Source organism: Notothenia rossii (assembly GCF_949606895.1).
Source record: "Notothenia rossii genome assembly, chromosome: 1".
NCBI classification, from domain to species: Eukaryota; Metazoa; Chordata; class Actinopteri; order Perciformes; family Nototheniidae; genus Notothenia; species Notothenia rossii.
The window spans coordinates 89,765,224-89,780,478 of NC_136912.1; the positions used below are offsets into that span (position 1 = coordinate 89,765,224).

The following is a 15,255-nucleotide window of genomic DNA, read 5'->3' on the forward strand; positions in this document are numbered from 1 at the left end:
AATCAAAAGGTTTATGTCACGTGGCTAGTGGACATATAAAGAGAGATGTATGGAACTGTCTGGAACCGGAGCCAAGTCTGCTCTGATTGGTTAGCTCTGTTGTCATTTTGTCAACTGCTTAGAGATGTCCCGCCCCTTAGCCTATCACAAACAACGTGTTGGAGCTCTAGCCAATAGAAGCGCAAGTATGTCATTATGTAACACAAGTAAACAAAGGAGTCCAATGGAGGCGTTTCAGGCAGGGGGGGGGGGGGGGGGGGGAGTGTGTGAGAGAAACTCCCTCTGGAGGGAACTTTGAATGTTAGCCTTTGCAGACCATTTACATGCACTAAAACCTCTCTCATGTACACCCCCCTGTGGTAATACCTCAGTGCAGCTCAACAAGTAGGGAGAGTAAAGAGATAAAGAGTTTGAACTCACATCATCATCTGAGGAAGGGGAGCGAAGCGTGAGTGAGACCGACGGAGGAGCAGCGAGGGGGAAGGGCCGGTCCTGGGAGAGCGTTGGCATGGCGACCACATTGGCGGTGATGGCCCCTGCTGTCTGGATCTGAAGCACCTGGGTTGGCTGAGACAGCACTATGGGACGTCCTGACAAAGAGAATGCAAAACACATTTTTAAATGACAGGTCTTAGCCATACTATAAATCTTATTTTGACTGTGTGATTACCACTGAACCACTCTGACTGTGTTTGTGTGTGTCAGTTTGTTTTCATGTTTAGGTTCTTATCCCACATTTGTTTTTCCATCTTCTACAAACACATTCAACCTGATATTCTATGCAATCTGGAAGCAACATCAGTGAGAAAGACCCTCCTGCAGCAGATGGTACAGTCCAGCTCCTTAAACTCCCCTCACAACTGGTGACCTACATTAACCCCTTGTCTTTAACTGGAATCTCTGTGTTTAAAGTACAGGTGGAAAAGATGTTTACCATCGTGACCTATGGTCTTGAACTTCCACATTCCAAACTGAGAGGTGTGCGAGGTTTATGTGTAGGAACACGCATAAACCTGTGTGCTGACACACATTCAAAATGGATTATGGTGTAAAAGAAAAAAAGCAGCACCTTCAAAAACATGATATTCTCCATGTTTATAAATGTGCTGTTAATGCAGGAGCCTACCAGAGTGTAACCCACCCCTCCCAGTGAGATTGAGCCAGGAACCATTCCTCAAACGGACCCAGCAACCTCTAACACTAAACAACCCGTCATTACTAATCGTTAGCCAGACTTGCTGATGAAAGTGTGGTGCCGACAAACAAGCTCAACATCTGTAAGAAACATTTATGAGAATGAATTTAAAAGAAATGTAATACCTCAGGAACACCTGTCTGTTTTTTTATAAATACCGGTCAAACTCAATCAAATGTAGCTCATCAGTAAATGCCTCCAATGTCTTTCCTCCATCTGCCAGTATAAAGCCCAGAGCTCACTCCTCAGCTGTGAATATTTCAGAGATCTTAAATCATGGAGACTCGTAACACTGAGCAGGCTTGACTTACAGCCGGGGTCCTAAACTTGGATAACTTGGCTTAAGCTATCTGCCATCTTGGCCCTTACCAGGATGACAGTTGAGCCAAGTTCAAACTCAAGTGGAGGGAGGTCAGATGCTCCACCCTCCTGGGTCCCAGGCAGTGACATAAGTATTTACGTTTGCCTAAGTGCTGCTGACGTAACCAGATTGGTTAACCGGGGAGACTAAACCACAAAAACAAAATAATTGTTTTTTTTTCCTTTCATGAACAAATTTCCATAATAGCTCATGAATAGTGTTTGGTTTAAATGTGGGTTATAAAACAAACGTTGTCGCTTGTTTATCTATAAAGGCTGATTCCCAGCATTGTATTATTTCTCAACCGTAGCCCAAATGTAGACATATTTTGTTTTAAAAAAGTTTGATTTACTTGTTATAATTGAACCTTTAATGATTGCAGCATGGAACAGTGATGACTGAAGCTCACTGATGAGAATAAACTAAGGTTAAAGCACCATCTGCTGGCCAACACACTACAATTGAAATGATTGTCTAAGCGAGAATGACAACGAAACTCAGACACAAACAAACAGTACTTATAATAGGTTGTCTTTCAATTTAAATGATTCTAATTAGAGAACAACACATTGCTTGGTCACAATTCCAGTGCAGTGATCTGATGCAATACAGTGTGAAGTGATGCAACGTTTCTCTGTGTGTTGCAGTGTGAGCTCTGACCTGGAGGGGGCGCTGGTTGGATGCAGATCGGAGCTTGTTTGATGACAGGCAGCACAGTGGTTTGCAGGGGCTGGATGATGATTGTCTTTGTCTGCAGGGGGGCAGCATGAGCGAGGGGCACAGCTGTAATCAGGGGCTTCGGCTGGATGGAAACCTTTGGGCCAATCTGAATCGGCCTCTTGATTGGCTGAGCTTGTCTGGCTGTTATGTGGATGGGGGTTGGGTGGAGTGAGAAGAGGAAACAGGATTCAGGTTAATGCAAGCAGATGTGGGAAGTAGTGGAGTACAAATACTTCGTTACTGTACTTAAGTACATTTTGTTCTGGTATCAGTACTTTACTCCACTACTTATTTTTCTGACGACTTTTTACTTTGACTTCTTACATGTTGAACTCAAATACCTGTACTTTCTACTTCTTACATGTTGAACCCAAATACCTGTACTTTCTACTTCTCTCATTTCCCAAACAGGCTGGTTCCTTTAGTTTGAATGTGTGTTTGGTAGCGTGATCATTATTATTTAGAGTCATTGCGTGCCTATTGATTTGAACACGATCCGTGTATCCATCATTTCCTGGTCTTCTCTAAAGAAGAGGGACCAATGAAAACGTTGTCATGTTGCCGTTGGTCACCATGGAAACATTCATTAGCTAACAATGACATTATTGTTCTATTAATATAAAGGGAGGTCAGGTACTCTTTAAAACAGCTGCTAGTTACGGGTACTTTTTACTGAAGTACATTTCAAAGCCTCTTTACTTTTACTTGAGTAAAGAAGTTTAGTCAGTACTTCTACTTTTACCAGAGTATGTTTAAACACGAGTATCTCTACTTCTACTTGAGTAAAGGATGCGTGTACTTTTGCCATCTCTGAATACAAGGAAAGGCTGGTTCTAAGCTCAGGTGAAGAAATGTGTATTTTTAGGAGCTAGTTCTTTTCCAACATTTGCCAGTATGTTTTTACTGAGAGAGACGAGTTCTTCTTTGTTCGTTTGGTTAATTACATCCCAGAATGGTAAAAGTCCAGAGATCAAAAATCCCCACTGGATTTTAAACAAAGCGTAGAAACATATTTGACAGCTGCTGAGCGAGCAGATGTTTGGTGGTGGAGCTGCCTCACCTCGCGCCGTCTGGCTGTTCCTCTTCGGAGCTTTCTTAGCTGGAGGAGAGTTTACAGAATAGCTGCTGGACTCTGAGCAGAAGGAAACAGGAGAGAGCTGAGATTGTGGAGATAGAGCCTCGTCCTGGAGGGGAAACAGAGAAGATTGCTGTCTATTAGATATTGGACCTCTTTTTTCTAGACATCAGAAGTAAACAAATGAATGGTTGAAACGTCATGTTAACCCCTTTGACAGTAGCACTGAATCATTTCAAATCAATGTCTAATGGCAACCACTTAAGACATGCATAATTACAAAAGGATTTTGGTTTTTGGTGGGAAATTGTAATATTTGCAACATTAATCTAATGTGGATTTAAAATAATATACAAATGATCATGGTATTATTGCTGCGAGGATCTGTACCATACACAAAGGTGTTTTTTAAGGTGTCGAATAACATTTTAGGTTAGTAAATCTTTGCAGCACCAAAATACTTTGTTCAGAATGGCAAAATTGACGAAATGTCACCTCTTTAAATTTGGATACTGCTCTTGACCATATTGAAATTTCGATACAATTCTGATAACTTGATCAACCACTTTACAAATTTGAATTATTATGACTTCTCCTGCTCAAACATGCACATTTGTAAGCTGTGTCAGTTTTTGGGCCTAATATTGTCATCCAACAGGCTTCTAATAAACAAGTCATAGTAGCTTTTGGGTCCTGATGTTAGCCTGTCATTACTCATCAACAACCTTCCCAAGAAAGTAGAGAGCACCGTCTGACAAAATACAGAACGATTGCTGTCACATCAGATGAAATATGACTCTAGTGTCCTTGTCAGTATTCAAAGACTCCAGACAACACATGTGTCCTTGGATTCAGTCAGGAATGATATAGTAACAGAGTATTGGTGCACACAGTGTTGGGGCTAGACAAAGATGTAACCCCTGTCCTTGTTTTGACACACTGTGAAAACATCTGCCTGCTAAATTATGCTAATGTGGCTAAAGTTGTCAGCACCTCATATTTAACGAAGGGGCGGGGCAGCGCTCAGGCGGGCGGCAAATTATTAACTTGACAAGGTGTTTAAGGCTTTAGTTAATAAGTGTCTAAAGTGTGTATCCAAAAGTGAAGAGCAGCTGTTAATGTTTGGACACCATCTGGATGGAGCTTTTACTTGTCCCAACTGCGCACCGAGAGGGGAGCGTATTTAAATACCCACAGCCGATAGCAATGGTACACATTTGCATTGGAAATACAAGTCGAATACCCAAAAAAAACGAGGAGGTCACAGTGTTGAAGACAGTGACTTACTTGTAGGAAGTATGGGGACAGGGCCTCCACAGAGCCAGGGGAGGGGGCGGAGCTCAGAGTGTGAGCAGGTGACAGAGAGTCCACGCTCACCTCACCATCTGGTTGCACAAGGACAAAGACGAAAACAAATCTGTCACATATAGAGGCTCATCTTCTTAGGCAGAAAGGATTTACTATCACTGTTTATTTCCACACATACATTCAACGATAAACCCTTTCTATATCCTTTGGTTTATTTAGCATAAACCACTGTGTCCAATGTATTCACACTTCAGGGTTTCAACATCTTTTAACTTTGAAATCCAAGCACTTTCAAGAAAAACTAAACTAAAAATGACTTAGGTCATCAAAGCCTTCATCATCACATTCAAATTCTAACTATAAATGCAAGTTGGCAGAATTACTTTATACCCACTTCAATCTATCACACTCCCACACATGCACACAAACACAGGAGACAAGTAGCCTAAAAGAAGTTCATCTTCACCATGTGATCAAGACTGTCATAGCAAATCAAATCATGAAGCAGCCATGCAAACATTAAATGTGTGGGGGAAACTTCTGAAGCAATTGGAAACAGCACTCAGAGAGACACGAGGAGAGCTGGAGCTTTGAGGGCAAACACTGAGGGTTTATTTGGAGTTACGGCCGGAGAATTGACAAGACAGGTGGTGTGTCACGAGTTGACACAGCGGCTGCCAAACCAATTCTGAAGAACTCTTTCTGCAGCTCGAGGTTTCAACTAGTTAGAGTGTAATAATCAACATTCTTCATCAGTGAGTCTAAACAAATATGTACCCTGAATCTAACTAGAGCTCTCGTCCATAGAAAAGAATGTGCGCCAGGGAACCTCATGGCGGCTTGTGCTCTGTCATAGACTGGCAACAACAATGCCCCCAAGCTGCCCCTCCTTAAGAGAGAGCAATAACCAAGGCCGTAGACCTATGCCATGGGAAAGGAGACAGTGAGAAGAGTAACCCTAACCCTGATGAACTGTGTCGAAGGTTGAATACCTAAGCAAATTATTCCCTAACAAAAAGTACAAATGAAAGTCACTTTTTTTGTTTCCTTAATTCTCACAAATTAAAGGCAATATAGAACTGCGAGCACTCTTTCCCAAATGTAGATATTTCGATTTTTTTGTTGATGTAATATTGAGTTAAAAACAAATGCTTTCAATAGTTGGTCTATTGGTTATACTTAATGCTTCAAGCTTCAGAAAACAAAAGTTTGCCTAAGGATATTCTATCCGCCAAATCACATTACACGGGTTACATCATGGAAACTATGTAAGAGATGGATATTGGAAAGTTCAGACTTTTCTTATGTTATGCTGAAAGGTGATAACCATGTCTTCACAGATGTCAACATGTACCTGTGCAGCTGCTCCCGTCAACTTCCTTCCACGGCAGTATGTCAATGTCAAAGTCCAGGTCTGGACCCTCATTGGTCTGAGACATCAAAGAAACACTTTTAAAACAAAAGACTGGCAGATTGGGAAAAGATGTCTGAGTAATGTACATATCATAATAATAATAATAATAATAATAATAATAATAATAATAATAAATACCGCAATAAACCGTATTTGATTTTGTATTAATTTACATTATTTAATTTCATATTCTGATCTTGTACATATCCCCTATTCTATTTACATGTATATAGACTTTTTGCACTACTTTTTTTTATTTTATTTGTTTATTATATATGTTGCATTGTTGGAGGAGCTCAGGTCAGAATAATGTCATTGCCATTTCTACACTGTAGCTTTGTGCATATGACAATAAAAGAAACAGGGACCATTGCCAAGAATTCCTGTTAGACTCTTAAGAATTCCTGAGTACACCTGACACCTAGAATGTAAAACATGCTGTTGTTCCTGTATCACATTTCCTTACATCATATAATGTTTTACAATGTAAGCTAATAGTGCACCTGCAGCTGTGGCTCTCCCCGACTGTTAATAACCACACTTATTTTAGTTTCAGGTTGACAAAAGACATTTGCATACTGAGAGGAAGAACTACTCACATAGCTGCCATGCTCCAGGGCCTGAAGCAGCTCTTCTGCATCTCCCATGTAGTCGAGCTCATCAAACAGGCTAATGTCTGTGGAACAACAAGCATGAAACATCTAGTCAAAATGCGGTCACACAGATACACAGATGAATCATGGCTTTAGATTTCACATATCAAGATTTATCCTAGCAGCAATTATATGCACTCATATATGTTTGATTAAAACAAATATCCAATTTGGGTATGAACTGGCAAATAAGGATAGTGTAAAGTAATTGACGCTGTTACTATGTAGTTGTGTAACTGTGGGCACAAATTTTAACGATTTCGATGTCTGATAGTTCACATGATGCAACTGTCTTTTACTTAATAAAAACTGAACAAAAATATTTTCTGTAAAATAAATGCCAAGGGAAAATGTGAATAATAAATGTCATGCTCAAATGTTTTTGGCCTATTATTGATAATCAGTCGCTGGTTAATTTGGAGCTGTGGGTCGCCAGTTCAACATGTTGAATCTGATGCCAATTATGACATGAGATTGGTGGCAAAAATAAATCCTTCGGGTTGGCTGCTCAGCTTAGAAAAACAGCGCCCTAGCGACAGACAAACGGCTGACGCAAAGAGAAGATGGCAAACACTATTTTCATTAGACATCTTTATGTCATATGATAATTCTAACTGTCGGATATTAGTCTAATTGGCGAGTCCGTTGTCCTGAAGTTAGAATTATAAGAACCACTAAGTTCTACTATTTATGTATCAAGTCTACATAGAGAGGCAAAGTCCCTCCCTTTCCGGGGGACCTCCATGGGACCTTATTTCGGAAAAAGTATGTATTGAAGTCAATCGCGAGAGAAAGATTATCTTTTGATCCCGTTTGAATTGTGCCACGAATTACACTTTTGATGTTTGTCAACTTAAAAGATAATTTTGCAAGTCAAAAAAATACAGATTTGTCGTAAAACTGTGAAGTAACACTTTTTTTTGTGTGAAACCGCTCAATGAACTACATCTCCTGTTTCGCACCACACACCAAGACGGCCGTCACGTTTCACTTCTTTCTTTCAGAATGAGGCGAAAAGTATTAAACATTTCTATTAAAGAAAGACAAGGCTTTTAGTGACAATCATGTATTGCTTTTTTTTTTTTTTTTTTTAAATAAAAGTCTAAATATGATATTTGGCCTCAAATCATCTGAGGCGGGGCGCCCCCCCTGCGCCCCCCAGTTTGGGAACCACTGATTTATGGCATTCATAATTAATATCTAATTCTTAACTGTAAATTGTTTTCATTTATTTAACATTAGAAATGTATTAGTCTGGCCAAACTTTTTCTGTTGAGATTCCTGGAAAAGGGAAATTACTTTTCATAAAAAAAGTCAGTACGGACGTCAAATATCCTGTTTGGTTTGCCGTAGGTAGCTGTCCCATATTGCAGACCAACTCGCGCTTGCGCAGTGCAAATCGGGCAGACATGCAAATCGGGTGGCCACAGTGGCACTGGTTCAAATCCTGGTTAAAAAAATTCGAATGTTGTGCTCGGTCAAAAGTTGTTATTTTATGCATCAGGCACCTTGTATCTAAAGTGTATGGTCAGGACCTTAGGCATGTTCACTGTGTGTATTATGTCTAGGCGTATTGCTGGTTATTTTGTCACAAAACAGCCAAACCCAGCAGGTCTCATCCATCAACATACTACAACGAAAATAGCTCAATGCTATCTGTAGCTAAGACTCAAAGCACATGATAACAAGACATCTCTTCACGTATGTATACAGTCTATGGTAAGTACGAGCGTTGCAACTTGTCACAATATGTCAACTAAATGCACCTTTATTTATACTAATAAATATCTGATTTGGTTACCTAAACTCTGCTTCACCTTATGGATCTGTCTGTCTATGTCACCTGTCGTCAACTTAACCATGTTAAATACACCACCTATAGTAGCCTACTATAACTTGCTATAGCTTGTTTGTATGTTAAAAACCACAGCAATATCGGTATACCTTTAAAACAGTGCAGTGTACTTTTACAGCCCTACAGTATACATGTTATTATAAAAGACAAATAAAAGCGTAAACAATGCTAGAAATTCAAAAACATCACCTGAAAAATACAACTCACAGCCCTGCCATGTACATGAAATAAATTAATACAACCACATTTATCAAACAAATAAAAAGCCAAAAATGGGTTTTTATACATTGTGTCTGTTTAAAGCCTCATTAATGGTTATTAATTACATTACATTCAGGCTCAGCAGGTTACATCAGCACATCATTTCCTCATTTACTACAGCTAGCTAACGAAATGCTAACTGTATTTGCTATGACATGAAGTGGATGTAAACAGTACAACATCAACCTTCCGCCAATTTACGAGTGTCTTTTTAACGGCAACCTTGTCACAAGAAACAGTTAAGAGTCATATATATGTATATTTATTATGTATATCTGATCTGTTACCTCAATTAAAAGCTAGCTAACGCTTCTTTCCTGTTTGGGTTAACTTACCCCACTCTCCTCCCTGGTCGATAGACATTATCCCTGTTTCACTATCCATCACGGGGTCTTTTTGAAGATTTTCTAAGTATAACGCCAAGTTGGTTGACATCCCGTTTACAATTCATGAGTCTATTGTCTCAGAAAAACAAGCGACGGCTCATAGGAATCATTCATGTTGCAGCTGTTTAGGGAGGAAATGTCCTGATAGATACACGTCTGACTTAACCGTAACTCTACGGTTGCCACCGAGGGACAAAAATGCGAAACCACAGTGTTGGGAATTAACTAGACACTGGTGCTGCCTAACCAGGCCACTAGGCAGCAGTATACAGTAAGGATACTGCACTGAAGCAGCACCACAGCACCACAGCACCACAGTTGACCTCTTCGATAAAAGGATTGGTGGTGGCACTGAGTTCATGACCGAGCAGAGGAGATGTACTGTATTTGAATTTTGCTTAAAAAGTGTGACTTGCTGGTGATTTGTTATTGAATAAGTAAGCCACTTAAATTTCCCCCATTTTGAAAACGTGGCTTTCTTAACTCATGGAGTATGTTGTTCAGAATCCCTTTATTAGTCCCACAGAGGGGAAATGTACATTGTTACAGCAGGATAGAGACGAAAAGTAAAAATATCACACTGTTAGATAAAAGGGCATGCATATAGTTTTTAAAATGAAATAAAATAAAAGGAAAATGTACAGAAGTACACATTCAGGGTAAATAAGTAAGTTAGCAGTACTTGTACTGTGTGGTAGAGGGTTGATTGCAGTGGTCAAATAAAATAATATATTTAACATAGGTTACAAATTCTTGTTGGAATGGACAACCTAAGATGTATAGCAGCCAGTAGTAATTATTAGCATATAATTTATGTTGCACAACAGTGGTTGACATGAGACATTGAGGCTAAATATAGACTGTATATGCAATTTTGCTTAAAAACAATTATTTTAAACTAACGTTGAGTCAAGGATTTCACACATTAGCTTAGTGAGCTAAAGGCCTAAGTAAGAATAAACAGTCTCTTTATGTAAGTAGCAGTTCAAATGTTTGGATTATTCAGAGCTAACGTACTTGAAGAATTCTTGCTGTTCTGAATTTGTATTCTCCTGGTTAATTGCACTTATTGTGAGCTGAGAGAAAAGAGGGGTCGATACCGGATAGTCTCTTATATTCTTGAAATTAAGTCAAACTAGCAAGTGGACCTCATCTGTTTTCAAGCTCAATAATCAACTTTGAGCTGAAGTTTTAAACCGGCATGGATAAATTGTTTTAAAGGGGATATTAGTTTAAATCAAAAACGAAGCTACTGAGCTTACCTGTCAAGCCATTGAATCTCATGCTTCATCCATCCTTAAAATTAACATGATTGAAAGTTCTGAAAAACTGTAACGAATGAGATTGTAGTTTCAAAATTCAACCAGTAAGTGTGTACCCATAAAGAGTCCCATGAAGAAAGTTTGATGAAAACCTTTTTAACGAAAACAGGTGTTTATCAGGCAGGGAGGCTCTATTTCAATACACTATAGATTTACATCATGGGAAGTGTAGTATGCAACCTTGTTCATGTAAAAATCATATCTCTGCCCCAACAGTTATTTTAAAATAGTTCCCTGTGTAATTTTAATTAAGTGGAATAATTATCTCCTAGATTGAAATTCAAGAGATTTCATATAGAGCTGTCTTCGTGACTCTTAAAGAAAATCGCTGGTGTTTGTTGACGATAACTCTGTTGAATCAAAATATTAATAATTTGAACCAGCACACTTAAATGTCAGTGCACATATTATTGGATCTAGCTCTTTTGAGTGCCTGTGATGATAGAACAAGCTGTTTTTGAACTGCTGCTACTGATATTCACACATATAGATCCTGTGGGTTGTGTATACACTGGACACACACACACACACGCACACACACATGACATATTACACATTAGGCATAAAGCTATGTTAGCTTCCTGTTGAATGCATTAAAAAAAAACGGCTTCATATCCGCTCTATCCGTAAACATAACTCATCTCATGAGAAAGACATTTGTCTGCCGCAGAATAAACTCTTCAACAAGGTATGCTTTTAGAATTTGTGACACATTGTGTGCTAAAAATCAGTGGCTGCACCTAATCCTTCGTAAGCATTTCAGGTCGTAGTGAGATTAACCTGAGATGGTCCGGCTGATTCCCTGGTTCAGCACCACTCTGAGAGAACAACCCCCAGTCTGTATTAAGTTATTAAAGCAAGGTAACGACTAATATAGAGGTCAGCCATCTGCCTGGAGTCTGCAGTTCACAATATAGCATACACCTAATCAACTAATGTAAGCTATCTTGTTTCATGAATCAGGGTTTACGTAACCGTGTGACTGTGCACTTTGTTCAAATCCAATGTTAACTTTCACGTCAAAGTAAAAATGTCAAACGTTCCTTGCAGATCTTTAAAATATAAGCCGGGTGTGTATAAGGCTTTATCACATGCCCTGGTGGTAATGATAATGCACTCGTATGGGATTGGAGTGGTGTGGTAGTAGTGGAGTGTGTCTTTAGCCTGCGGATAGTTCACGGCTCATCGTATTGATTGTGTGTAAAGCCCCTCAGCCCAGACACTTAGATTAACAGGTTAACCTGATTTGTTTGGAGAAGGCTTAAACGGAACATTTGGGTAAAACGGATAAAGAGCTTTGGACACATTGTTGATGAAGCTGCTACAATATATTTAATTTATTTGTATAGTTTTTTAGAACAAATTAACCCTAACCCTGTTATTTATTTTACAATTAAGCAGAATTTAATCATTATTGCAATACTAACCAAGACTTGTACAGTATTTTGAATGATAATTCAAAAAATAGGGTTAGGTATGTACAAGAAAAATGTTCGGGGATATGTCAAAAGGATGTCAAAAGAAGCAACTTCAGAATCAGAACCTGTTTAATGCCAAGTAGGTTTCTACATACATTTCTGTACAGGATTTTGCTTTTGTGTATAAAGGTGCTTACATTAACACAGAAAGAGCAATGACATTTAAAATAACTACTATGGAGTAAAGAAAGGTAAGCATAAATATATAACAAAAATAAATGCAATGAAAATATCACAAATTAGTGTGAAAAAAATAATGTTCAATACATTTGATTTCAATGTGGAATTAAAAGTGTTTGTAATTTGCAAAAATAAAATAATACAAAAAATGTTCAAAAGTTCACAGTACAGAGTATAAGAAAGAGTTTGGAGAGTTTAGATACCAGGATAATTGCAAAGATGTGCATTAACGTAACACATTTAATAAGAAGAAATATCTTCTCCATGGCATCATAATAGTCAATTCAATGGGGGACAATTGGTGACAGTCCTGTTTTAGCTCAACCAATTGCAAAAATTCCAAACAATTGAACAGATAATCATGTCAAGTAAACAAAACCGCAAACAACATCTATGTTCTTTTCTGGTAATCTGCTCTCCATACTCAGAAGATGTCTGTGTCTTTCTCAGAACACAATTTAAACCCGACTCAAGCACTTAACATTTGGGCACTTTCTGTCTGTCATTATCTGAAGTCATGACGGCTAAAGATAATAAAGCATTACCTGCACATTAGAGAGATGAAGTGAGGTAAAAAGAGCACTTCAATCCAATTATTAGAAATCTGTTTTGGCTCAGAACGTTCTGCCACTACAATCCAACCATTTATGGCTGCTGAAAAAACAAAAAGATGTCAAGTTTGGAGCTGATTTTCAGTGCAGGATTGGAAACAGCAACTGTGTGTAATACCCTAAATGGTGCCAAAAAAGTGATAACACAAAAAAATAAGATGGACAAACTCTCATAGAATTTGTGCATTATTACAATTGCTCAATTTTGATTTCTGAGAAAATGTACTGTGATTTGTTTGTCTTCAATTCTGGTGTTTTGGCCACTTGTGAAAGACAATCTTGTTCTCCCCGGGTTCTTTAAAAATAAATAGAGATAAAGACCATGCTGTCACACACAATGACTCTAGACAAAAGCCCCCATGCTAGTGATCAGACAATGTAAACCAAATTAGGCAGAAAAGGAGGAGAAAGAAAAGTGAGATGGCGGTATTTGTGTGTTGCTGGGCTTTTAATTAGTATTTAGCCCCACACGAACCCATGTCATTTGGCAGAGGTCTGTTAGTGTGACGACAGCCTGTTTCCAATCAGGCGTTGATTTCTGCAACATGTTTTCCTTCAGAGAAACGAAAACAGAGTTCATCTAGATGTTGAAATAGGGTCTGAATATTTTCTTGTAATTTTAATACTTAAAATAGTTGACATGCATAAACAGGGAAGAAGTATTCTCTAGTGAACCACTAGCAGTGAAAAGGAGCAAGGACAACAAGCTTCTTCTTCTGAGCAAAGAGAAACCCCTTTTTGCAGAAGGCTGTTCGAGCTACATTTCATCTTTTGTGTGCCAGATTGATGACCTATGAGATGGATGATGTTCTGTAGTGCTGTGTAGCATTGTCTTATCCCGCCCGACACAAAGAGGGGGAACACTTATCATCTCAGGCTTATGTATGGAGCAGGGGGCAGGGGTTGTCAGAATTGTGAAGAGGGTCCAGGAGGGTTGGGGGTGGCGGGGGTTCCCCCAGATAAAGCGTGGTGGAGATGGGCTAATGACAGCGGAGGCAGATGGAGAAGGCCGTCTCCCGTGACTACGCAGCCAAAAACCTCCATCCTGACGCCAGAGAAGGAAAGATACAGAAAGGGAAGGAGAGAAATAGAGGAAGGATGCCAAAATGAGAGAGAAAAGTGAAACAAGATCCGGTGTGTGTGTGTGTGTGTGTGTGTGTGTGTGTGTGTGTGTGTGTGTGTGTGTGTGTGTGTGTGTGTGTGTGTGTGTGTGTGTGTGTGTGTGTGTGTGTGTGTGTTTGCAAGCAAGCCAATCTCCATTATGGCGTGCTGTTTTAAGGTGTCTTTAAACAGGCAGGTTATTGTTTGCGTTAGCCTTTTAGCTGCACGGTGACTCGCTGGTGGCCCGGTTAGAAGAGCTTGGTTTAGGATTAGGCTTTGGGACATTGTTTGGAGGGTATGGTGGTGTGAATACAAAGGGATTAGTGCAAAGGGTTGCTTCATTGACTGTGAGTTTGTATGTGTGTGGGGGGTGGAGGGTGCTGAAGTTGATGGATGAATTGAATGGCCACCAAAAGAAAACATTTTGCTCTAATTAGGCAAAAACAAAATAAAAAAATCGGGGGGGGGGGGAAATCAATAAAATGTGATAGAAACAAAACAGTTTAAAGACACAATGCCAGCAAACGTTATTGATGTTGTGACTTATTATAAAAGAGCAATTAAATATGAATAAATAAACTGTAAAAATGTGGATTCAATTTTTTCAAAGGGCCACCATTCATGAAAAGAGAAAAACACTATGTTTTCCTGAGTTCCCACGTTCCTTTCCTGATGCATGGAGAGGAAGAAAAGCCCTACCAGAATCACCTCAATGCCTTGAACCATGTGCCACCATTAGGGACACACAAAGAGAGATCTGACAAATGACCGTTTTAACGTCCCTCTTTGACTTTAATGAATTTATACGTTATCTGGCCCCCTAATGGAGACTGCGGTGGAGGGGCTGGCTGCAAGGCTATAACAAATGAAAAGCTCTGATTAGTGTAGAATGAGCTGAGAAAAAAATGCCATTCATCTTGGTTAGCATCCTCCTGTGCTCTTTTATGGGCCGCTGTTACAAGGACGGTGGAGCCGGGGTTGGCTGTCCCATTAGCGGCCGCAGAGTGGTCAGCGGCCCGGCGTTGACGGAGCGTCTGCCCGCTCCGCAGTTCAACGCTGTGAATGCCTCAATGCGGCTTGACTCCTGAATAACCTTCCGAGGGACCGGGAGCCTCACCCCTGCATGACCCCACTGGAGAGGGGTGTGGGGGGACTCCGGGGGGTACCCAGACCAGGACTCCCACTAGCAATAGGTAAACACTGGAGGGATCCCCTCAGAAAGAGACAGCAGGAGAGTTAAACAGTCAATTTAGATTTATAAGCCTTAAATTGGAATAGATTTATAAATTATAAGCCTTAAATTGGAATAGATTTTAAGCAATGACTGAAATTAGA

At 39.6% G+C, this 15,255-nt stretch overlaps 1 protein-coding gene across 1 annotated transcript in view; it reads right to left on the reverse strand.

Moving 5' to 3' along the window:
* The window catches only part of atf6 (activating transcription factor 6), a 44,932-nt gene extending 35,523 nt beyond the window's left edge, over positions 1-9,409 (reverse strand). Inside the window, exons 1-7 of the mRNA XM_079669571.1 lie at positions 9,178-9,409; positions 6,673-6,749; positions 6,014-6,089; positions 4,639-4,736; positions 3,337-3,460; positions 2,217-2,417; positions 421-590 (exon numbers count right to left, since the gene is read on the reverse strand). Of these exons, the coding sequence (XP_079525697.1) occupies positions 421-590; positions 2,217-2,417; positions 3,337-3,460; positions 4,639-4,736; positions 6,014-6,089; positions 6,673-6,749; positions 9,178-9,277 (846 nt within the window). The 5' untranslated portion in view covers positions 9,278-9,409. The remainder of the gene's footprint in view (positions 1-420; positions 591-2,216; positions 2,418-3,336; positions 3,461-4,638; positions 4,737-6,013; positions 6,090-6,672; positions 6,750-9,177) is intronic.
* Positions 9,410-15,255: the final 5,846 nt, after the last annotated feature.